The 23,700-nt window shown below is 37.2% G+C and overlaps 3 protein-coding genes and 2 long non-coding RNA genes across 11 annotated transcripts in view; 2 read left to right on the top strand and 3 right to left on the bottom strand.

Annotated features, from left to right (window-relative positions):
- Window positions 1-2: 2 nt before the first annotated feature.
- LOC126377418 (MIP18 family protein galla-1) lies at window positions 3-7,355 on the bottom strand. Its single transcript, XM_050025158.1, has 3 exons — window positions 7,164-7,355; window positions 6,817-7,080; window positions 3-142 (listed from the first exon to the last, which is right to left on the bottom strand). The coding sequence occupies exons 1-3, from the start codon at window positions 7,303-7,305 to the stop codon at window positions 45-47; spliced, it is 504 nt and encodes a 167-aa protein (XP_049881115.1). The 5' UTR covers window positions 7,306-7,355; the 3' UTR covers window positions 3-44.
- Window positions 236-3,493, top strand: LOC126377440 (uncharacterized). Its single transcript, XR_007567855.1, has 2 exons — window positions 236-2,476; window positions 3,280-3,493. It is a non-coding gene; the product is annotated as an uncharacterized LOC126377440 (long non-coding RNA).
- Window positions 7,356-8,311: 956 nt separating the features above from the next.
- On the bottom strand, window positions 8,312-13,735 carry LOC126377415 (40S ribosomal protein S11). 2 transcript variants are annotated; one of them, XM_050025153.1, is made up of 4 exons: window positions 13,622-13,735; window positions 12,711-12,827; window positions 10,268-10,473; window positions 8,312-8,460 (listed from the first exon to the last, which is right to left on the bottom strand). In XM_050025153.1, the coding sequence occupies exons 1-4, from the start codon at window positions 13,703-13,705 to the stop codon at window positions 8,337-8,339; spliced, it is 531 nt and encodes a 176-aa protein (XP_049881110.1). In that variant the 5' UTR covers window positions 13,706-13,735; the 3' UTR covers window positions 8,312-8,336. The 2 variants fall into 2 exon arrangements, with proteins under 2 accessions (XP_049881110.1, XP_049881109.1); XM_050025152.1 differs by lacking the exon at window positions 12,711-12,827 and adding an exon at window positions 12,875-13,003 and having other exon boundaries at window positions 13,622-13,713.
- Window positions 13,736-15,082: 1,347 nt separating this feature from the next.
- On the bottom strand, window positions 15,083-16,602 carry LOC126377442 (uncharacterized). Its single transcript, XR_007567856.1, has 3 exons — window positions 16,147-16,602; window positions 15,469-15,508; window positions 15,083-15,302 (listed from the first exon to the last, which is right to left on the bottom strand). It is a non-coding gene; the product is annotated as an uncharacterized LOC126377442 (long non-coding RNA).
- Window positions 16,603-19,770: 3,168 nt separating this feature from the next.
- Window positions 19,771-23,700, top strand: part of LOC126377320 (S phase cyclin A-associated protein in the endoplasmic reticulum) — a 526,515-nt gene continuing 522,585 nt past the window's right edge. For 5 of the 6 annotated variants that reach the window (XR_007567843.1, XR_007567844.1, XR_007567842.1 and 2 more), the window contains exons 1-2: window positions 19,771-20,082; window positions 22,876-23,039. Coding sequence is in view for 3 of the 6 variants with exons in the window: in XM_050024996.1 (XP_049880953.1) it covers window positions 19,998-20,082; window positions 22,876-23,039 (249 nt within the window). In the remaining 3 variants the exon portion in view is untranslated. The remainder of the gene's footprint in view (window positions 20,083-22,875; window positions 23,040-23,700) is intronic. The other variant, XM_050024997.1, reaches the window with a different exon arrangement.

Here is a 23,700-nt window from a genome sequence, read left to right as displayed (position 1 = left end):
CACACACAGAACAGTTCGTGGTTATGATGAACTATGGGGAAGAACTATTCTTCATCGGCGATGCAGGTCTCCACGAGGTTCCTCAGATTGGGATTCTCCATCGCCGCAGCGATGCGCTCCTTGTCGTTGATTTGTTTGTTGACTGGAACAAAAAAGAACAAGGTTTACATTTTTTAATTGTATTGTCATAAAGTCCACGACGCTACGATTATATCCCAATTGGGGCAGTACTAAGTGCTCATACCTCACCGAGTTTTCTGTTAGACCAACGTGCAAAATGCACTAAAGATAAAATAATAACTCATTGGTGCAAGTCCGGTACCGGCGCTCACCGTTTGAGAAGCTGGTGTACCATAGGACCACAGTAACATTTTATACTTTATCTTCATTTAAAAATATTTTGGCATCGGTTGTTCAATAGGGCATGTATTTAGTTGTACCACGGGTCACGCAGGCAATGACGGACTTTCCAGGCTACGTTCTTTTTTTTTACCTTTGATGGGTTTGCTCTTGGCCCCGGACTTGCCCGAAGGCATTGACGAGGCCTAAGGTGGAGCGAGCTCCAGAAGGTGCCTGTTCACTCTGGCCTTGAAAGCACCTGGGTTAAATGCATTTGGAAATACAGAAGACGGCAGAGAATTCCAATCCTCCTACGTTCACCAAAAACTATGTGTATAGATGGCGTTGTTCAGTTTAAGCGTGATAATTACCTATTTTATTAAAATGTAATGGCAGAAGCATATATTATATAAAAATAATTGTTGCTTGATATTTGGATCACATTATGTATGGAATTATGTTGCTACCTCTATTACTTCTCTTTATTTTGATTACAATAACAGTGGATGGATGGATATTACAATAACAGCCTCCGTGGTCTAGTGGTTAGAGCGTTAGGCTCACGATCTGGAGGTCCGGGTTCGATTCCCGATGGGGACATTGTCGAAATCACTTTGTGAGACTGTCCTTTGTTTGGTAAGGACTTTTCAGACTTGAATCACCTGATTGTCCGAAAAAGTAAGATGATTCCGTGCTTCGGAGGGCACGTTAAGCCGTTGGTCCCGGCTATTAGCCGTAAAAACACCTCCACCAACCCGCACTGGAGCAGCGTGGTGGAGTATGCTCCATACCCCCTCCGGTTGATTGAGGGGAGGCCTGTGCCCAGCAGTGGGACGTATATAGGCAGTTTATGTAACAGTGGATGGAAGATGTAATTGTGTCTGGGTGTAATAGAAAGGGACATCATTTATACTCAAAAACAAAGATGATAGATGCAGTCTGTAGTATGCAATCCACGAAATTAGGAGGTAAAAAGAAGAAAAACTTTACAGCGCCATCTACATTGATTTTGAGGAGCGTACCTTAGAAAGATCCTCATTATAAGTACACCACTTTAGATGTCTCTGGTATGTAGTTTAGGCAAACAAATAATTTATCAATAACTTTGATTGGCCTAATTTTTTCTGTTATCATAGGCCTTCATTCAATATTACAATGCCATATTACTTATACTATTTAAACATGTACAATAATAACTCACTAGCAAAAACATTCCGTTAGTACTCTGAGTTTGTGTAGATATAACATAGCATCACACCCGCGTTCCCCGTAGGGGTAGGCAGAGGTGAATAGTATTACACCCACTCCTCGCCAATAGAGGGCGAGCCTATTGCCATTAACCGGGCACCAAATGTCAGAAACCACGTACTTTTCATCCAAACATGAGTTCAAACTCATAGGGCGTGGACCCATGTCTACGGTGCGCCGCCGGCGGATGGCGCGACACCGTGCCGCACCACGGTGTCGTGTCCCGGCACGTACACGCTTAGCACGTATACCAAAATTAGTTTTGGCTTGTTACATACATACATAAACTCACGCCTATTTCCCACCGGGGTAAGCAGAGACTATAGAATTCCATTTGCTTCGATCCTGACACACTTCTCTTGCTTCCTCCACATTCATCAATCGCTTCATACACGCACGCCGGTTCAGAGTAGATCGTATTGAACCTTTTCTAAGGACATCTCCAATTTGGTCATCGTAAGTCCTTCTCTGTCTTCCTCTGCCAGCCCTACCATCAACTTTCGCTTTATATACCGCTTTTGCAATTCTATTATCCTTCATCCGCTCTACGTGTCCAAACCAACCTAACATTCCCTTCTCAATCCTAGTCACTATATCGTCTTTTACACCACATCTCTGTCTAATCACACTGTTTCTCACTCTATCACTCAACTCTCTCTCTCTTTCTCTTTGGCTTGTTATGGACCGCGAAAGACGTATCCTGCTCCTGTTGCTGTTAAGACGACGACGAGTCGTCGACGACTATGCAACTGACAACACAATAGTGAGCACGTCGATACACGACGCGCCATCTGCCGGCGGCGGTGCCGTACCGTTGCACGGCAAACGGCGCCGTACCGTTGCACGGCAAACGAGCCCCAACCGGGAATCGAACCAGGGACAGTACGATGTAAGTCACGCGTTCTCCTAACAGGGCTATCACGGATTCACGGAATCTATTCGGATTTTAGGTATGTAGCTATGTACATTCATGAGCAATATAAAGTACTCACTTTAGGACACTGTCGCACTAACATATTTGACATTTAGTGAGACTTACAGTTGAATTTGTCAAAAATGTTAATGTGACATGGTACCAAAGTGTATACATATTAATGCTCGTGACCGTATGTCTGCTTCTTCTAATCCTATTAGCCCTAGGGCTCGAATAACAGATTTCCCCCCTATGAGTATGTACAGTCATCATCTCCCTAGCCCTATCCCGTTTGTCACAGGGTCCGCTTACCTAACCTGAAGATTTGACAGGTCCGGTTTTTACAGAAGCGACTGCCTGTCTGATCTTCCAACCCGCGAAGGGAAAACCAGCCCAATACAGGTTAGGTCACATACCTCCGAAAAAGCATTTCTCGGGAATGTGGGTTTCCTCACGATGTTTTCCTTCACAGAGGGATTGCGTCCTCTAACATGATGGACTAATATTATGGGCGATAGGCTGATCCCTTATCACCATAAGGTTCATCATATCCATCTTAGGACTTCGTATCAACAGTGGCTGCAAGTTGTCTTTGATTACTTGTGGCTCTGCCCACCCCATTTGGGATTACGGGCGTGAGTTTGTGTATGTATGTATGTATGTTTTCCTTCACCGCTGAGCACGTGATAATCATTTATGATCCAAACATGAATTCGAAAACAAATTGGACAATCATTGGTTTAGGCTTAGTTCTTGAAATGGCTAATTCCGGGTTCCAGGGTTCACTTTTCGGGTTCTACAACTCGCTGGATCCTCTACGGGTCCTGTACTTAATTCCTACCGCTTCTGCTACCCCTGCTGCGCGCGCCGATGTACCCCGATGTGTCGTTGTGTGAAGAGTTACAGGGAAGCCAGTATTGTATAAGCTGCGACCCAGAGTTCTTATCTGTATATTTACTAGGGACCTTTTGACAATAAACGTGTTATTATTTCTATGAACTGTTTTGTTTTCTCCCTAGTAAGTACTACCTATTTTGTTCGTATGCTAAGAGCGTGACACTGGATTCGAACCTGCGACCTCAAATTGAGAGGTAAGCGTTCTACCAACTGAGCTACCACGGCTTCTCGGCTGAGTATGTATAGTATGGGTATATGTATCCTATAGGTATGTATGCACAGTAAAAGAAAATCAAAGGAAAATACGAGAACATGTTGTTCATCGATATGATAAAAGAGGCCATAGAGTCAACGAACTAATGATAAACCGTGTGTTTGTTTGGCTCCAGCATTTGCTGAATCTCTTTATTGCAGCAATAATGCTAAATTGCTATGTTTACATGACTACTATATTAAACAACACACTACATCTACATATCTATATATTACGTCTTAGGCTTCGTCAATGTCTTCGGGCAAGTCTGGGGCCGAGAGGAAACCCATCAAAGGTAAAAAAAACATGGCTATATGTACATTCTACCTTATTATAAGCCTTCATTTCAGACATTTTTTTTTTCTTTTTTTTATGTTTTGTTTTCGCCTGTGTGCCTTCTGCAGGCAAACACCCAGCTCCTTCCATTTTTCTCTGTCCTTCGCTATTGTTGTCCATCCTCCCCCTGCTGTGTTCTTTATTTCGTGTACCCACCTTCTGAGTGGTCTACCTTTTTTTCTTTTCTTGTTACTGGTGAACCAAAATATCATTGTTTTGGACCATTTATCTCTTCCTCTAACTGTATGACCTGCCCACTTCCATTTAAGTTTTCTAATTGTAACTGTTATATCTTTCGTTTTTGTATGTTTTTTGATAGTTGACATTACATTCTACCACTATCTATTTAATTTATTTATTGCTCGTAGCAACTATACCCTAGTCTCCAACTAGTCAAATCAGTTACTTTTCACTAAACGTCAAAACACGAAATTACAATGGAATTTGAATGAAAAAGCACACTAGGTATGACATCATAGAAAAAGGTGAGAAAATGTGTGAATTATTATTACGTTTTTCTTGATTAAAATTCATAAATAAGTTACAATAGAAAAAAGATAATGTTTTTCGTTAGTTTTAGACCTGTCTTTATTTAGTAATCAGAATTTCATAATTTATCTTGTACCTAGTACACGACCCAATTAATTCAGACTAGTTTTCCGCCCGCGTTTCCGTATGCGTGGGTTTTAGTTATCGCGCGCGGTACACCTAAGTAGGTACCTACTTATTAAAATAAAAAAATCTTGTCCTTTCCCGTGGTATAATCTATCTCTATAACAAATTTCATCAAAATCAGTACAGTAGTTTTAGCGTGGAAACGTAACAGACAGACAGTTATTTTCGCATTTATAATATTGATAGTGATGTTTTTTTGTTCACGTATTTATTTATAGATACTATCATATCTTGAGTTTATTTTCATGTTATCTTAAATGGATCATCAATAGAGTAGAACGTCAATATATGGACATTATTTAGCATTACATAATATATAAAACACATAACCCTCCTTTTTGCTTCGACGTAGTCGGGTAAAAACAAAATTTTGTTTATTATTTTTGTTTTTATTTATTATGTTTTGCTGCATGAGCAATAAGGCTGCCTGTTGTGCTTTTCTGTATAATTATGCTGTCCTTATCTCTGTATTTTGTGTCCATTGTGCTCAATAAAGTATCTATCAATCTATCAATATCTATCTATCAATGGGTCTATGTTCTTAAATCGTGATCATAGCCTGTCTATTATCTCCACCCAGTGAAGCCCAGTGAAGTGATGTAGTGTAGTGGAGAACACTATGTAAAAGTAGACTTTCAAATAACACTGAAAAATCAACATTATTACCATTCTCATAAGGTGCAAGTGCCAGCTCCCAAATATAGGGTCGCGGCGCCTCGAGTTGACGCGAGCAGTTTGGAGTTTGGTGATGTCGGACAAAATTGTACTTTACAAGAATCGTAACAAAGTATTTTTTGTGTTATCATAAACTGCTCGCCACTGCTCTTGGTTTGCACCTCAGAACTGACCTTAATAAGAATTTACCAAAAAAAAATACAAAAATTACAAAACTAGTTCTGTTTACCTAGCACAATAGAGGTCCTATTTCAATGAAACCAGGTTAGCACAATGACTTGACTACATATCAGATATCCTAGGTTTGTTACTTGATACAAAACTTAGAAAGCCTGTCTGTCCACTACAATGTACCCACCTATATTAAAGTAGAACATGATGAACAGTACGGTCACAAGCATTAATATGTATGCACTTTGGTACCATGTCACATTAACTTTTTTGACAAATTGAACTGTAAGTCTCACTAAATGTCAAATATGTTAGTGCAACAGAGTCCTAAAGTGAGTACATTATATTGCTCATGACTGTACATATTTATATACAACTTTCCACACTAGTATCCAATAAGTGAGTCACACCACACATTCACAAATCTAAAACCAATAAAACCCAACAGCACGCGAATGAAACCAAAAATTGTTTACTTACATTCTTCATAACAAAATGGTGTTTAATCTACATGAATCATGGCCTATTGTTCTGATATAGGTAATTTACTAATGAAGTAACTAACTAATGTGTCTAGTTATACTGGATAATTATTTGGAAGACTTTCTCTTTATCATACAAAAACTTGCACCTGCAATCTATAATGGGTTAGACAGAGCTACAAAAAATTAAAAGATAATCACAGCTTTTAATATTGATAGGTTTAGGTTCTGGTTTAGAATGTCAGAACTTCACGAGTACTTGGGAATTCCAACCATAATGGAGGAAACAAAGAACCATAAAGCCAAATACCGAGCGAGACTAGAGAACCATGTCAATCCACTTGCTACTCAACTCCTACATGTTGGTAACAACAGCAGCAGACTCAAGAGAAAGAACATTCTTTTAACATAGAGGACAGAAACGGGGGCCATGTAATCATAGGATTATAAACGCCCACATATCTAGACCTTAAAACACCTGCTTGTGGTCGAACAACCGATTGCAAGTAGACCGAAATTGAAAAAAAAAAGTTCTGGCAAATTAATAAGTACTTACCTACCTGCAATGTACTGCATAGTGATAAATTGCTATAACCCATGCATTATAATAAATAATTTCATCCCGGGCTGGACATAAGTACATGTCTACAAGGAATCTATCTTTGTCCTATCCTTATCTATACTTAATGTTTAATATTACAAAACAAGAATTAAAATTCCATTCTATATTTGTAACTTTATCTCTAAATATGTCCATGCAGCATTACAAAACCGCTGTTATCTATAATTAAATGTATAAATTAAGCAAAACAACAGATAGCACTCACTTTCATCTTCGGTCGTGTGTGCGCCCTTCTTGATGTAGATGTCCAACTTTACAGGGTGGTGGAGAGACCTCTGGATCTTGATCCTTATGCACAGGCCTATCAGGGTCGCCAGCGAGCAATGAGGCACTGTAGGATTATATTCCACACGCAGAACAGGCACCTTGTCCGCAGTAGGCTCTTTCACAAATATCCCCTCTTGATACACGACCTTCAAATCCTCCAATGTTTGGGGCTTTTCCGGGTCCCGTATTGTCCGCAAATAGTCTAAAAACACCACAACACAGTTTATAAAACACAAAAAAGCCAATCCAAAGTCCAGATTCACGGAAAATTTTGCATAAACAAACCATATATTGTTTCTCTCAAGTCATCCTCGTCGTTATAGCCGAGCTCTTGCAATGTCGCACTTTTGTCCATATAAGCAGGTTTAGCAAGTTCCACTGGTAATTTATTAGTATTCAAAGACAACTTTGAAAAGAAAGATATCATATCGTAAGAAATCAACTGGAGACGTTTACATCACAAGGCAAATGTCGGACATATTTTGTTTTGTCTCTTTTGTCATTCGCTTTTTTTTGTACGGAGTTACCATTGTGCACTCGTGGTATTTAAAAGTCGAGTCGAATTCAATTTAACGAACTTTCGAACAAACACTATACAAATCTCACGAACGACTCACAAAAAAGTTTTGAATGAAGAAGAAACAGGTTACTAGGTATATTATCGTAATCATTGGTAAACTATGTTACCTGCGTGGAAACCGTTTCAAACCCAATGTTATTCCTAAGGACTAAGGAGTACTGAGTATCTGTGATACCGAGTCTGAGCGACACGATCGTACAAATACAGAAACATTGCACAGTGGTGAAAGAAACGTCCATTAGCGTATTTCAAATGAATACTAAGTAGTACACTATACTTACATTTACAAAAGTGTCGCGCGGGCACGTTTTTATGTATTGCTGTAACTGAATCTTATAAAAATTAAAGACTGAAAATAAGTTCTTGATATTTTCGGGAATCAAGACATCGTGAGACGATGGTAGCACAAGATTATTATTTTAGTGTGGCAACACCATATTCTTTTTAGTTCTTTTGAAGCACACTAGATGGCACGGTTTGTTATATTATATTTCGGCGATAGATGGCGCTGTTATGCTAGAGATGGTCATTGGCTGGAGAAAAAACTTGAGGCCGATTGAAAATTATGACTATGGCACAGACCGATGGGCTGTGGACTCCGAATGACCACCTGTAGTATTGTGTAATTACAGATTTTTCAGTAATATTACAAGCCGTGTAATAATTGTGAATGAGGTGTCATGAGCAGGATAACCATAACTTATATTTTTTACTACGACTTATCAAGACTGTGGGCCTTCCGCGGACTGGATCTTGCAAAAGGAAAACATATTTTTTTTGTTGGTTAAAAATCTTGAAACAGGTGTGGTGTGGGTGTGCTGTTTCTTGCGTAAAAACAATTAAACAAAAGTAGTTACTTATAAGTAAAGTTTATTAGATTAGAACTTTTTGAAGGATTTCTTCGAGCCCTTGCCCTTGGAAACCTTCAGTACGTTGAATCTGATGGTCTTAGATAGCGGCCGGCACTCGCCGATGGTGACAATATCACCCAGTTCTACGTCTCTGAAAAGTAAAAAACAAACTTTTTAATAAAAGGTCTTTTTAAGTAACACGATCGGAGTGTAGGTGAATAAATCAGATTTTGGGTTAAAACACGTTCTTCGTCAAGTTGTGTTCGGAAGACCGTCGTGTGAGTATCATCATTTTGGAGAGTTTTGAAAGATGTTTAATTAGAATGCTATGATAAATTCAACAAAGGTTTGAAGAGTGTGTTTGTCTGTCTACCCTGATAGGCATTGATAGCATGGGTGCAAAACAAACAATCGATACTAGTAAACACTGGTAAACCATTTCTTTTCAGCAGTATACATTACTACAGGTACTTATCTACTTATCGGTCTAGGCAGGTTTTTCCCCAGCAGTGGGAGAATACCTATAGACTTAGCGCACATACCGCGATCAAATCCAGGATGTATTAAAGAAAGGCCAGGTTAAGAATTCTCAAAACCAGTGAGCATGTATGAAGTCTAATAAGCTGAATACTTAGTCTGTTTTATGCGTAATCAACATCTCTTTGTTTCTGTGTACAATAAACTATAGATAAATAAATAAACAAGTCTTTAATGAGCGTGGAGGAAGCGAAGGTGGTGTCAGGATCGTACTAAGTGGAATTCCATAGTATCTGCTAGTGATGTAACGAATATTCGCATTCGCATTCGCGAATATCCGCAAATTTTTGAATATTCGCATTCGCATTCGCAAAATTTATGCGAATACTTAGCGAATGTTTTAGCGAAAGTTCATCTTGAGCTACATTAGAGTGGTGAAAATGTGTCGCTTTCTTTTTACATTTGTTAATGGCTGCAATGATTGATTCTTGTGACTTAAGCCCTTCTTTAACAACAAGTTGGATTTGGTGCGATGAACAATCAATGTTTTTAATGCTCAATAAAGAAATACCTTTTTTCATGTTAGTGCCACCATCTCTTACAATACATAATACGTTTTCTTTGGGAATTCCCCACGATGACAACATAGTTTCTAACTTTGCCGCTATATTTTCTCCTGTATGTCTCCCATCGTTGAATACTTCTGCTTTCAATACAATCATTTTTCGTTCAAAATTATTGGTAATTCCGTGACAAGTGAAACTTATACGAAACGTCAAACCTATCAAACATTTTAAACGCGCTTTTTTGACATTTTAAATATTCGCATTCGTATTCGCATTCGCGAATGTTGAAGATAATTATTCGCAATCGCATTCGCATTCGCGAATGTGAAAAATCCAACATTCGTTACATCACTAGTATCTGCTACTCCAACGTGAAATAAGCGTAAACTTATGTATGTATGAAGGACGTCACATTGACATGTTGGATATGTCCTTAGAAAGGTTTAGCACGTGTTCAGTACGATCTACTCTGAACAGGCGTGCGTGTATGAAACGATTGACGTATGTGGAGGAAGCTAGAGAATTGTGTCAGGATCGAAGCAAATGGAAATCCATGGTCTCTGCTTACCCCGGTGGGAAATAGGCGTGAGTTTATTTATGTATGTATTTATTGTTAGTTTCAAATGACAATTCTATTGCTTTTAAGAATAAGAATAAAATAAATTTATTGCCAGTAACAATGTACATTTGCTATATAAACTTTTTATTTTAATCGGGCACAAATCCTGGAAACCACGTGATTTCAATAGGCCAATTCAATTCAGTTTCCAACAAGGTTTCCAATTAGTCAAATCAGTTACTTTTTACTAACACGAATTACTATGGCGTGTGTTTATGTATGTATGGAGAATCTTGTTTGTTGCGCAATATATCTGTAATGTTGCAAATTTGTGTGTGTAAATGTTGACAATTTACCTGAAGCAAGGCGACAGATGCACGGACATGTTTCTGTGACGCTTCTCAAAACGGTTGTATTTGGGCAGATAGTGGAGGTAGTCGCGTCGGATGACGATGGTCCTTTGCATCTTCATCTTCTGGACGACTCCGGTGAGGATACGGCCGCGGATCGACACGTTACCGGTGAACGGACACTTCTTGTCGATGTAGGTGCCTTCGATCGCCTGTGGGTTTAGAGGATGTTTGTAAGAAAGGTATCTCTTCAAGATAGAGAGCGAGTTAGTTGTTCGAATGGTTTGCTGGTTGAATGTTTCTTGGCGTATGTAGCTTGGTTTTTTGTCGTGACTAATTAATTGTAGGCTTGCCTTGCATTAACTATTTGAGGAGCGCTGAAGGTATCTGACAAAAGGCCTGAGTATGCCCAGTTGGACGCGAACTTCGGCTCAAGGCGTCGTCAGAGAGGAGTACTTATACTTGAAAAAATCAATCGAAGGGCTTAAATAAATTGACAACCACGCCAACGGAGCCTGTATTGAGGTCCTGGGGTGAATATTCACAGTATTATAAATGAATTAACCCACCAGTCTGCATTGGCATTGTTCGTTGAGCCGTTATTTCACGGATATTTTCAAGTCCAAGAAACATTCAATAGCAAGTAGCTGTAATCAGATTTTGGGTTAGAACACTTGTCTTCATCATATGGTAGTCAGAAGACCGTCGTGTGGTTTCATCATTTTACAGCTTTCAATGGGTCGTGACCAGTCTTATTAATTACACACAATTTGAATCCAGAACACAATGTTGGAATTTATTTTTGTTGAATTAGAACGCCTTTTAGGTGTCTAAAGAACGCCAAACAATTTAAATTATTATTCTAATATTCTACACCCAAGCAAAATTGGTTGGCTGTCGAAAACTTTCATGCCGCAATGCTTGTATTTTTTATTAAAGTTTATACAAAAATATATAATTTTGTACCCAAAATGTTTGATGTAGGTATTTTCAAATTGTATGCAATGTAATAAGACATCTTAAGCACATATAATAGCATTATAATATCCTTCACCCAACTTGCATTGGTAGGTGAATGGTTTAGTAAATACATTGAGCCAATTAGACATTATAATAAGATTTTGAAAGCCTCCACCTTTTTATGTTTACATATCCTCATAAGGCCTACATTTCGAGACAATATTTAAACAATATGGTTTGCATTTTAATAGGACATTGGAACTTTAAAAAAAAATTACATATATACATAAACTCACGCCTATTTCCCGCCGGGGTAAGCAGACTATGGAATTACTTTAAAATTACTTTAGCATTTGAGTGATTTTGTCTTTTTGTTGTCTAATAATATGGCGCCCATTATGGAAATAAATGTTTACTTTCTGTCTTTCTAAATCTGTGAAACTTATTTGAACAATCTTTATAGTAAACATCTCCATATTTTTCTAGTAATGTAAGTATTGGTATAACATCTATCTGAGAAGTGCAGATGTAATCTACTATTAATATACATAGCATCACTGTATCACCAAAGGGGTAGGCAGAGGTGAAATAGTACATCCACTCCTCGCCAGCTATGTTTAAGTCTCACGTAATAGAGGCGTGTCTATTGCTATTAACTGGGCACAAATCCTAGAAACCAGCGAAGCACGCGACTCTTTCTCGCCGCGACAGAGATCATCTGTCTCTGTCTGTGAGGTACTGTGAAAGAGTGACGGGTGACGTATGTCGAGGCGTAAAAGAGTCGCGCGCTTACGGTGCTAAGCCCGAAGATTATATCAATTATGTTAAATTCAAAAATCCAGCAACAACAATGGCTACAAGTTGTCTTAGATTACTTGTGGCTCTGCCCACCCCATTAGGAATTACAGGCGTGAGATTACGACAATATTATAATGTTGGAAAGATCTACAAATACTTCTTCCAATGTCATAAAAGTTCTTCTAACAGCTTAACATAATAAAAGCTAACATTAATTATTATAAATAGCACAGCATTTCGTCCCTAGCAAAACACACAGGCAATATCAGTTTCTGTAATCAACAATTATGCCTATACTTTTTGCAGGAGATTTTTTACTTACGTCATGCAGTTATTCATGCTGCCTTACCTGTAAGCGTACTGCCGACATGAAGCCCTGATGAGAATGATAATGATGGAGAACCTTTCATGAGCATGCAATGTGATAAATATTGAAAAAGTTCACTTCGTGAGTGGTTGAGGATGGTGATTTGACCACAACCTTGATTGTAGAAAAACTAATATTTTTATAATAATATGTTTACCTACATAATTCCTAAGAAAGATTTAATTGTTTTAATTTCTCTGCTAGCTTGACAAGAATAACATTTTAACATTTCTTTATAAAATATTAGTTTTTCTAAGCAGAGTATGTCCACAGAGTTATCCACGAAGCCACCACCGCCCGCAACCTGAACTGTAAAAGTCAAACCTCTCTCGGAGTCTTGAAACCGAGACCGACGTCCTTGTGATGCCGCATATCCTTCTTCTTCAGTCCTCCCTTGCGGGCTAGAAAGACCGTTGGCTGTTTCTGAAACGCTTTCTCTGTCTATAAAAAAAGGGTTCACACGTTAGCGGGCACACAACATGCGTTACCTCACGAGGAGTTTTGAAACCGAGGCCCACGTCTTTGTGGTATCTCAATGGTTTGCGGCTTCGCTTCACACCAATTCCCTTTTTACGGTTCAAGAAAACCGTTGGTTGCTTTTGGAATGAACGTTCCGTCTGCAATTTTTAATGGTTATTAGTGAAATCAAAGGAAGAAACTACAGAAGGAAAGACGGTACAAGAAGATACATAGACTACAGAAAGGAATGAGTAATTTTAGTTGCTGTAAAAAATAAAAATGTGATTAACTCCTAAGCCAATCATAGCTAAGTATAAACATAACCTAAAATTATTTTAAATTATGTTTTTGAATTCTCTTGTGTACTTGCAGCATATTCAACACGTTTCGTCATTCACTTTTGAATTTTAATAGCGAATATTATATTTCGCGAGTCCCCCTGAACTATAACCTATACGAATATAATTTTGAAATTAAAAATATAGCGGTGTCTTTTCTATGAGAAATAAATTACTACGAACACATAACTTTTGGTCACTTGGTGTCTCATATTCACTAAAATAATATTAATTTTGCACGTTTTTCTGTCGAAAAGCGAATGACAAGACCTTCCCCACGTGCATAAAAATTCCACGTTAATTTGCACTTCAAACACTTGTTTTATCACATTAACTTTTGTATCACATATCATCACAGATTTTCCTAGCATTTTTATACTAAAATAAAGCCGAAATTAGTTAAATTTCTAATAATTTTCGATATAAATCGGCACGTACCTGATCCGCCATTTTGCTTGACAACGAAAAGAAGGTGATGTTGCTATAGTAGAAAAAACCAGACTTTTTAAATAAAATTCCCATTCATTGAATCCATGATGACTTTCACTGTCGTGACTTTGTCAGATCAGCATCAAAATGTTTATACTTGTAATATTAACTGTTAGAAAATTTGTCTTTTTTTGTTTGGATGTCCTATATTATAAAACGAATGCTAGCAAATAAATAAATAATTATAGCAAGATAAAATCATAAATGATGAAGGTAAAAGCTGTTTTGGATATAAGAATATATAAAAGTCCAAGTACCTCTGGCTAGCTTCTCTACCCTCCGCTATCTTACATGCTTGAGATTTGTGCGTATAAAATATTTATATCCATATTGACCACAACTTTTTGGATTCCTGACACCAGGGTTGATGAGATTGGTAATTCACCTTACAACCCCCACGATAAAAAAATAAATGGTACTTAACGGATCTCAAGCTTTGTTGTTTCTCAAGTGTTGTAAAATAAGGGACCTCAGAACAATAACTAAAGCATAGAAGGAAGGCTAAAATAGCAACAGAACTCTATAATTCTGCTCTACTTTATCTTACGGAACCGGCGTAATGTTAGACAAAGACGCATATACAAAAATTGTTTCGTAATTTCGTAGGTTGTCACAAGTTTTTCATTGCCTAGTGTTGGGTTTCACTTTACTAATATGTCGATAAAATTAAATTTACTTACAATTAATGTCGATAATTTTTTTTTACAAGATTTCTTTTTGTAGGATGCAATTATCTTCTTCTTGATGAAAGGAGACTCTGTCTCTGATAGGTAAGTATCTAACCATTTTTGGATTATATTGTCTGGTTTATATTAGTTTGGAGCTGCAGCTCACATTCAGGAAGGAAAGAAAATAGCCAACTGTTATCGTTTCATCGGTAAGTATTTTGTAATATTCGAATTTATTTATGATGTCATCCGCCGTGCACTGTCTAAGCCGCACAGACGGTAAGAGGCCCGATGGGCTCACGCCATAGACATAGAAAAGAGTATGGACTGGAAATACCTACAGAAAAAACGTGCCACTCTGTAAACATAAAATGGCGGTCTTTACTAGGGCTACAAGCTGTTTCAATACTAGGATTACCATACTCGTACCTACTAGATATAGCATTATACTTAAAAAAAATACGGCATACAAGTATTCATAAGAGAACAGAAAGGGAAAGTAAAAGGTAGGTAGGTGGTGTACTGTATCTTTCGTGTAAAACTTGTAAGTATTGTATGTTGTGTGCAATAAAGTATATTTGTATTTGTAAAGGAAGGTTTAGTCAAGATTTATCTAAGTCGCTTACACAAATCTATAACATTCATTACATTCTTTATTGGGCGCAGTTCGTATCAACCTGGAGTGTTGGAGTAGGAGTAAATAAGAACAGGAGGTAAAATGAAATATAAATTAGATCGTAAATCTGTTCATTAGCAAGTATTTATTTTACACGTTATTAATTATGTACATTATATTTACAATAAATACAAATTTATTAATTTCTAAACAGTGTCAATTTGTTTAGAAACTGTCTTTGTGACACCCTGTCACATTGATTTTTTTTTTCATTAAGTCGTTTGATCTTGAGGCGTGACTTGTTCAGCTTTTCTTTTAAATTTTTCATCTCGTCTTCTTGAACTGACTGAAATAAAGTTTAATAATAATGTTAAAATAGTGTATGTACAAAATAATCTATAAAAATAAAAGTAAAATATATCTGATTTAAGTGCATTGTGCAGCTGGTTGAATTATACACTCTATATATGTATATCATGTTAAAAATATAAAAAGAAAATTATTTGATATACCTTTTCATGTAAATCCAGTCGACACTTTTGGATTTAATATCTGAAATCAAAGATAATAATCATTTACTTATATAAAACGTGTACAACTCATAATTGTTTAGACATAAAACAACTACAGACTTAGTATATACTAAGTTTATTAAGTACATAATAATATGTAGTTGAATGATAGATAATATAAACGTGTTGTGATAACATGATACAAATATCTTATCTATCTAGCCAGCAGTGAGATGATGCAGGCTAGGCTAAAATTTAAATATAAATTTAAACACCATTTCATCTGTCTGATCTATAATGTTCAATGTAGGAATAGCATCGTCTCGAAGACGCCTCCACTTTGAATTAGGAACACACATAAATGAATCCGCAGTAAAATGTTTCGAGCAAATACGGCTGTACTTATTTGGAATCCAATTTCGTCTATTAATGCGAATTATCCATTCTTTCTCTTTGTTATCGTCTACAGGAAATCTAAAAATTAAAAGTATCGATAATTTTAGTACATCACTATGGACAATCAACATAACCTCAAATCAATTCCGTATTCATCGATGAAACGTATAATATAATGGATATCTCAAATATTTTATGCTACAAATCTATTCAGCAAAACATATTACTTTCCTAAAATTGTTCAGCAGTTCACATTTCACTAGAAAATTACAAAAAACTTACCGATGAAACGACAGAAGTTGTTGGCTATTTTCTTTTCTTCCTGAATGTGAGCTGCAGCCCCATACCACACAAGACATAATGTCACAGAGTCGAGACACTCAATTATTTGATATAAATAAAAGTTTCTTTCCATTTATTTGGAAAAATATTGTTAAATTATCACTTAAAACAATCTGAACACAAGACACTCGTAAACAAAGTTCACGCGACCGTGTCAAATAGTTCGGTAAATATAAGTAAAATCTTCTTATGTATGTTACTATGTATTTGGCCGAATTAAAATGAGTCCAATAGGTCCAAATGACATTTCATGTTGTGACAACCTCGGAAAAAATGAAGCAAAGAGCGAATCATTTGTCCTTTTCTCACTCATAGTTTGTGTCGTAAGCTAGAAGAGAGCCGGTTTATAGTTTCTGAATTCTTATTTTAGCCTTCCTTCTATGCTTTAGTTATTGTTCTGAGTAAGGGACTATCCAGAAAAAAAAATAGATGACGTTTTCCGAATTTGCCTTCGTTTGACTTTCTAATTTCATGGATTACAGACATACATATCTTTTATTTTTGTTTTTGTGTATAAATAATGACCCTTGTTAATGCACCCAAGCATTACACATCTTTTAAATTAACATGGGTACATTTGTACCAGGTACGATTCGAGGCGGGCTTTTTAATTAATATAGTTTAGTTTAAGTGTATAACAAAACGCCACAACGCTAAAACGGCCCTGTTTTTGAAAACAGTCAGTCGTAATGTAATACAGCGGATTATACAATCCGACTGCGACCAAAGACCTTGTATAGAATAGACGGAGCATATTTAAGACGAAAGAAAAACATAGGTTTTGTCTTTCGCACTCATCTGAGCCGTCATAAGTTAAAAAGAGATAAATATACTATCGTCGTAACGTCTTTTGTACTCGTGTAGCGGGTTTGTTATAGAAACGTACCTATAGTATATGTTTTTGTATCAGAACCACTAGTGCCGTTCCATGTATTTATCGACATTATTATTGGCTAAATATTTCATGTTAGTCCAAGATCTAAAAAAATATACATTACAAATTGAATGATTAATTAAATACAGAAATAACGACCTAGTATCCATACCTGGGTGGGTAGAACCACAAGTAAATTAGTTAAAACGATACCTATTTGTACCCTGATAGAAAGATACCTAAGAAGAACCGTACGTTGCGGTGACAGATTCAGAACCACTTATTCAACGTAATTATCATGGACAAACTTGTTAAAGGTCAATTTATCATTTTTGAATCTATGTCATTTCGCAAGGTGTTATGGCCGAGGAGGTCGAGGACGGTCCATCTAGTCCACATATACTATAGTATCATTTTAATACGACATTGCGGCCACCCTTTGGTTGCTATAAATCACATACCTACCCTTTTATAAAAATTAAATACATGTTTTTCATTGACTTGACCGGAAATCGAATCGGCTCTCGATACAAGAAGTAGACGACCTTCTAGTATATTTCGGGGATTATCTCAATGCGATTAAAGAATAAAAGCAAATACTTCTTTATAAGATTTTTATTCAATATAGTTAGAATACAATGACTACGAAGCACAGAACAATTCCGACTTTTGGTGATAAAAAAAAATATTTCCTCTTGTTCACTTTCTTTAGAAGTGTATAGTGTCGGCTCTGGTCGTTATAACTTTACCTGCAAGAATGGCACATATTAACGTGGAGCACACAAATACACAAGCATTGCATGTTTACACATTGCACATAGAAGGAATAATCACAGGTAATTACCAAAATAGTTATTCATACTAATTATTTTGTGCAATAGAGCATATTTGTATTGTATTGAAATATTTTTTCCATGCTAATGTAGAATACAAAAACGAAATAGCTGCAAATTTATCTATAAACTTATAACTAAACTTAAACTCACCTTATGTGAGATATGTGAGTGAATATTGTTGGTACTGCATCTCTATGTAATATTTTTGTTTGGTATCCTGCTCGATAGAAAGCAAGATACATCGAAATGTAATTAGCACAGGCTTAAATAAGGAGAAGGCGTCCTTCAGAAGAGAGAATTATCTCGTTTCATGGTCTGAATCTAATTGTTTCTTAATTTCTTGTTTCGTAAATTAGGAAATCTGGAAAATACAATATCTTTATGTAATCTTCATCCAAATCGGAAACAGGTCGAAAAATAAATTAAACGTGAATAGAATAACGCAACATGTAGATGTTACATTCAAACATAATATTATGTTATCGATATCAAAGGACAACACTACTTATAATACTTTGGGTACATGATCTGTCAAAGCTGATTAACGTAAAATGTGAAATCAATTATTTGTACAAATGTGACGGCTTTGCTGAAAATATGCGTCTGCATCGTGTTTAGGGCTCAATAAACTTTACAAAAACCAGACCAGGTAATGTATTTCTTGCACACAAACATGTATTATGTGGTCGATAACTTACCCATGGTGAGACATTGTTTGATCGTTCTCCATTATAACACCCATTCTACTCTCACAACCAATAGCTACGCAAGCCATGGTTCATAATGAATAACTATTTCACAGATTGTTTATATAAAAAGTTAAAATAATGTCCCAAAACACCAAAAAACTAACGGCAGGTTTGGTATCCAGCTGACTACCACAACATCTCAAAACGGTAAACACTGACGTTCTAGACAGCGGTGTTTGTCTATCAGGGCTGCCAGATGTACGATTTAAATCGTAATCGTACGATTTTTTGGCATTTCTACTCATGTACGATCGCAAGACTACGATCGTACGGAAAATGTACGATTTTTCGGTACCTGGCAACATTTCGTAATAAAACAAATGTGTTACTCCGGCAGCTTTGATTTTTTTCAACGTTGCAGGTACTTTTTAATCACAAGTGCAGAAGAAATTAAAAAAGATACGATTTAGATGGCGCCATTCTATCGGAACTGGACTGTCTTGAAACTACCAATGCTGTTTCCAGTAATTACATTAAAAAGTACCGACGTTACTGCCACTCATGATACTGGTTCCAAGAATAATAATATAAAAGTACTCTGTGGAATAATAAAACCCGAGGACATGCAAGTGATGCAGGCGATAGATGACGAATAGCGCAGTTTTCCGAATAAAAAAAGAAAATTAACCTCAGAAAATTAGTATAAGTCTAATAAACAGTTTTATTGCATTATTTTTCTGATTCTTAACGAATTATTCTCATTTTTCATAAAAACTTTGAACTTTTAAGTTGTACTATCTTTTCATTTCAAAATTTCCTTGGAATACGATTTTTTTGTAGTTGACGTACGATCATGCCTTTTTTTTATCTGGCAGCCCTGTTGTCTATGTTTGTTTCTTTTTTCCACAGAGATTGTTGCCATAGGGAAGAAAGAGAGCTGTGATAGTTTGATCGTCACTCTAAAATATTATCCGTCTATTCTATACAAGGTCTTTGGACTGCGACATATACATCATGTCTACGATTTACATGACATTGATTAAATTCATTACATGACATATCGTCGTCGTTACAGACTAATTACATTGAATAGCCATCATTGTTTTTTTATAGTTTCTTAAATTTTTAATACTGGTAACATTTTATAAAAAAACTGTCAATAACGTCAAAACGCGAATTGTTATGAAAATAGTAGCGATTCTAATTTTTCCGAAATAATTTTCAATTATTTCGCTATTAGTTTTCACGTTACGTTTTATTTTTTACATTTTTATTTATTTATTCATCGCGATGTGCTTTTTTAAAGTGGGAGTGGAACGTTAAACGCGAGTTATGATTGCAGTTGTTCCTTTTTGTTTTGTTCGCAAATTTTGTATTTTGGTTTAATTTGTAATGGAAGAAGTGAGGCAGTTGGTGCAAGAGGAAGGCAGGGAGGCGAGGAACCTGGTGGCCTTCCATGTTGCGGTGGATACTCCAGGTAAAATACGTTTTTCTTCTTGGAAGTTTAAAGTGACTTCCGTGATCGAAAATCGTTTGCGATCGTGGGCGGGCAGAAGTATTTACTCACATAAACGGCGGTTAAGGTGTGCCTGTTGACTAATAAATGACTTTTGTATGGAGTAGTCGTTAAATAAATGGGATTTGACAAGGTTTTATGGGTTTTGTATGTTGTTGAGTATCTATATATCATGGGTTAGCAGTAAAATTTTATAGTACCTCCTTTAGAATTCTATGGCTTATTGTTCTGTTTCTATGCTCTTTGGTTTGTAAGAAGATATATTAGGCTCACTTTTCTGTTCTAGTTTGTCTTTACATTTCAAACAATGTCTTATCTTAAAAATATTATTAATTTGTTTAAAGAACAGAAGTTTTTGACTTATTTATTTTACGTGACTTTGTAGATGTGCCTCGGATGGCTTTAATTACTTGGATGTATGTGACATTTTTATGTGATTGCTACAGTTTACTAAAAACCTAATTTTATGACAAAATAATGAAAACGAAATATATTTAGTCACCAAACAAAATACAATTTTAAACTGTTTAACCTCTCATATGCCGAGATACCAGACACAATAGATTTTACATTGTGTCTGGTCGAGATCCGCGTTCCGGCGTTTAAGGGGATCACCCTGTACTGCAAGAACACCCAGCCCACTCCATACTAAAATAACATTCTTATTGTGTGCCATCTAACTCATAAGAGTAAGCGAGACAGTCGGCATGGTCTCTCCCTTACTCCTTAGTGACTTGCATCCATTTAAGATATTCTTTCTTGTCATCCTCTCACTGCTGAGGATCGTGATTATATGTAATCTTCTTCCATTGGGTTTGGTTCAGTGCCAATATAGGTTTTTGTAAAGGACCCCCTGCCACCTGCTTGACCTGGTAAAACCTAGAGGCACGTTACAAATGGGTATGGGGCCAAGAGTTAACATTCAATACCTACATAGTATTATTCGTTACTCTACAGTATAGCCTGTTTGTTAGCCGATCGTTCTAAGATTTAAAGCAGTTTGCGATAGAAGGTTTTTTCTGACGATGAGTCATTTGTAAATAATGAGTCAACATTGTTAGAGACAGATTATTTACAACAAAAGGCATAAGGAACGGTTGAGTACTCATCCAAATCCCTTAGCAACTATGCTGTTGGAAGCTAGCAACAGGGTGAAGAGGCTCAAAAGGAAGGATGTTCTTGGGCGCTGAGTACTATGGAAGATGGTGGCATTGGTTGCTTTACTTCTAACTACTCAATAATCACACATCAAATCTGATTAAAGTCTTGCGACTGATTGCAGATATTAAAAAAAAATATTGTTATGAATGAGCATTATGCATTACTGCTATGTTAAAATATCTAAATATATAAAAATATAAAAGGAGAAACTGACTGACTGACATATCAACGCACAGCCTAAACGGCTAAACATAGGCACTTGAAATTTGGAAGGGACGTAGCTTAGGTACCGTAGAGGTGCACTAAGAAAGGAATTCCCGGAATTCCCACGGGAACGGGAATTAGCGGGAAAATCCTTTTGTATGAAAAATCTAAACCGCTTAAGTTAGACGCTTGAAATTTGGCATGCTGGTACCTTAGTTAACTTAAAGCTTAGTTGCAACAGGATATTGCAAAGTTCCCACGGAAACGGGAGTTAGCGGGAAAAATAAATTGTATGAAAAAATCTAAACTGCATAAGTTAGATGCTTGAAATTTGATATGCTCCCACACACACAAAGATCTCTCTTTTATAACACGCCACGCGGACGAAGTCGCGGGCAAAAGCTAGTAGTATAATATTTGTGGTATATCAAAATTTTGAGTTCTATTTTATATTTGAGTAAACATTTGCAGCAAGATTTCTCTTTTTACTTATGTTTATGTGGTTAGCTTTTTTAATTTTAGGCATCATAAAATAATTAGCATTGCATTGTATCACATTGAACATGTGTATTTTTCAACCTTGACTCTGGCAGAATTGCCGTCGACAGAAGCCAACATTTAAAAAAAACAACATTTGAACTTATTGATCAAACAGTACAAGGTTGGCTTTTCATGTTAAGAAACCATTATAATAAAATAATGTAGGCTGCATGGGACATCCACTTTTGAATAAATGAATTTTCTATTAGTGCTTTTTACATAAAACATACATAAACAGCCCCTATACTTCCCACTGCTGGGCAAAGGCCTCCCTTCAATCAACTGGAGGGGGTATGGAGCATACTCCACCACGCTGCTGCTGTCCAGTGCTTTTTGTATCAATTTATTTTTGTTTCTTTGTTTATTTGCAATGTATGTCTATTGGCTATCTGTTTCTAAGACAACTTGATTAGATATTTGTGTCGAAGTTAATAGAGAGAAATAATTTATAACATAACAAATACCATATTGGTCTAATTTTTACATTACACTCGAGTTTACACTACAAATTGCCTTTTGAGACTTTCACATCCCAATAAGAATAACTCATAGGGATATGTGATAAGAGTCAAGCCTGTAGAATGGTCTAAAGTTGCCTGCAAGAAATTGCTACTTCTCTTTAGTTTTGTATCTTGTATTTCCTGTGGGTGTAGTAAAGTACTTGTTATGAAACAACATAAGCTCACGACTATATCGCGATTGGGGTAGTCAGAGGAAGATCCATCGCAAGATGAACTAAGTACCCACACCTCACTGAGCTTTTTGTTAGACATATGTGGTGATTGAAATGGGACATGATATAGAATGAATATGTTGTCGTCCGAGTGTGTACCGGTGTGATCCCCGCAGCGGCGCTGGGTCGCGCGGCGCGGCGTCCGCCGCGTGCGTCGTGCGGGCCGCGGCGCGGGGCGGGGCGCGCGGGCGCGCGGCGCTCGGCGTCGGCCGGCCGCGACAAGCGCTCCGAGCTGCGCGCGCGCTACTGGGCGCTGCTCTTCGGGGATCTGCAGCGGGCGGTCAGTATACCACCACTGTTTAACACTTATACTATTGTATATTATGAGGGCAGCAGTAACTATCAGTACTATTCAGAGGTGAAGGACAGGAGTCCTAGTACGGATTTGAAATAGACTACTCTGGTCGCCATCCCACTCGCGTCAGACAGAGTACTGCGGGGCGGAAGGCAAGAGGGCAACCACAATATTTTTCCCTCATCATCATCATCAGCCCATTAACGTCCCCTCTGCTGGGGCACGGGCCCTCCCTATGGATGGATAGGGAGATCGGGCCTTAAACCATCACGCGGGCCCAGTAATGGTTATTAACGACTGCTAATGCAGCCGGGACCAACGGCTTAACGTGCCTTCCGAAGCACGGAGGAGCTCGAGCTTTTTTTTTGTGGTCACCCATCCTATGACCGGCCTTTGCGAAAGTTGCTTTACTTCAACAATCGCAGACCGAGCGCGTTAACCGCTGCGCCACCGAGCTCCTCATTTTTCCCTAAAAAGTAGCATGGAGAATGCTACACCGACAAGAGCGTGGCTTTTAAATTAGTGATGATTGTGTGTAGTAGATTAGTTCTTCGAACACAGGAAGTCAATATGAACCATGAACGCAAAAATATCTTAGTCTTTGGTCTTTTTGCAAATAGGTATCTAATTAGAACTTACGTAAGTT

This window comes from Pectinophora gossypiella, chromosome 23 (assembly GCF_024362695.1).
Source record: "Pectinophora gossypiella chromosome 23, ilPecGoss1.1, whole genome shotgun sequence".
In the NCBI taxonomy this organism is placed as follows: domain Eukaryota; kingdom Metazoa; phylum Arthropoda; class Insecta; order Lepidoptera; family Gelechiidae; genus Pectinophora; species Pectinophora gossypiella.
The sequence above is the reverse complement of the archived record's forward strand: the minus strand, read 5'-3'. Positions and strand labels throughout refer to the sequence as shown.

What these genes read in the sequence shown, in the direction of transcription:
- LOC126377418 (XM_050025158.1), bottom strand. Translation starts at nt 7,305, where the DNA reads ATGATATCTTTCTTTTCAAAGTTGTCTTTGAATACTAATAAATTACCA. An exon ending in CTTGAGAGAAACAATATATG is followed by an intron (nt 7,081 to 7,163) that starts GTTTGTTTATGC and finishes TGGTGTTTTTAG; the next exon opens with ACTATTTGCGGACAATACGG. An exon ending in ACACACGACCGAAGATGAAA is followed by an intron (nt 143 to 6,816) that starts GTGAGTGCTATC and finishes TTTTTGTTCCAG; the next exon opens with TCAACAAACAAATCAACGAC.
- LOC126377415 (XM_050025152.1), bottom strand. Translation starts at nt 13,705, where the DNA reads ATGGGAATTTTATTTAAAAAGTCTGGTTTTTTCTACTATAGCAACATC. An exon ending in CAAGCAAAATGGCGGATCAG is followed by an intron (nt 13,004 to 13,621) that starts GTACGTGCCGAT and finishes TAAAAATTGCAG; the next exon opens with ACGGAACGTTCATTCCAAAA. An exon ending in GTTTCAAAACTCCTCGTGAG is followed by an intron (nt 10,474 to 12,874) that starts GTAACGCATGTT and finishes CTAAACCCACAG; the next exon opens with GCGATCGAAGGCACCTACAT.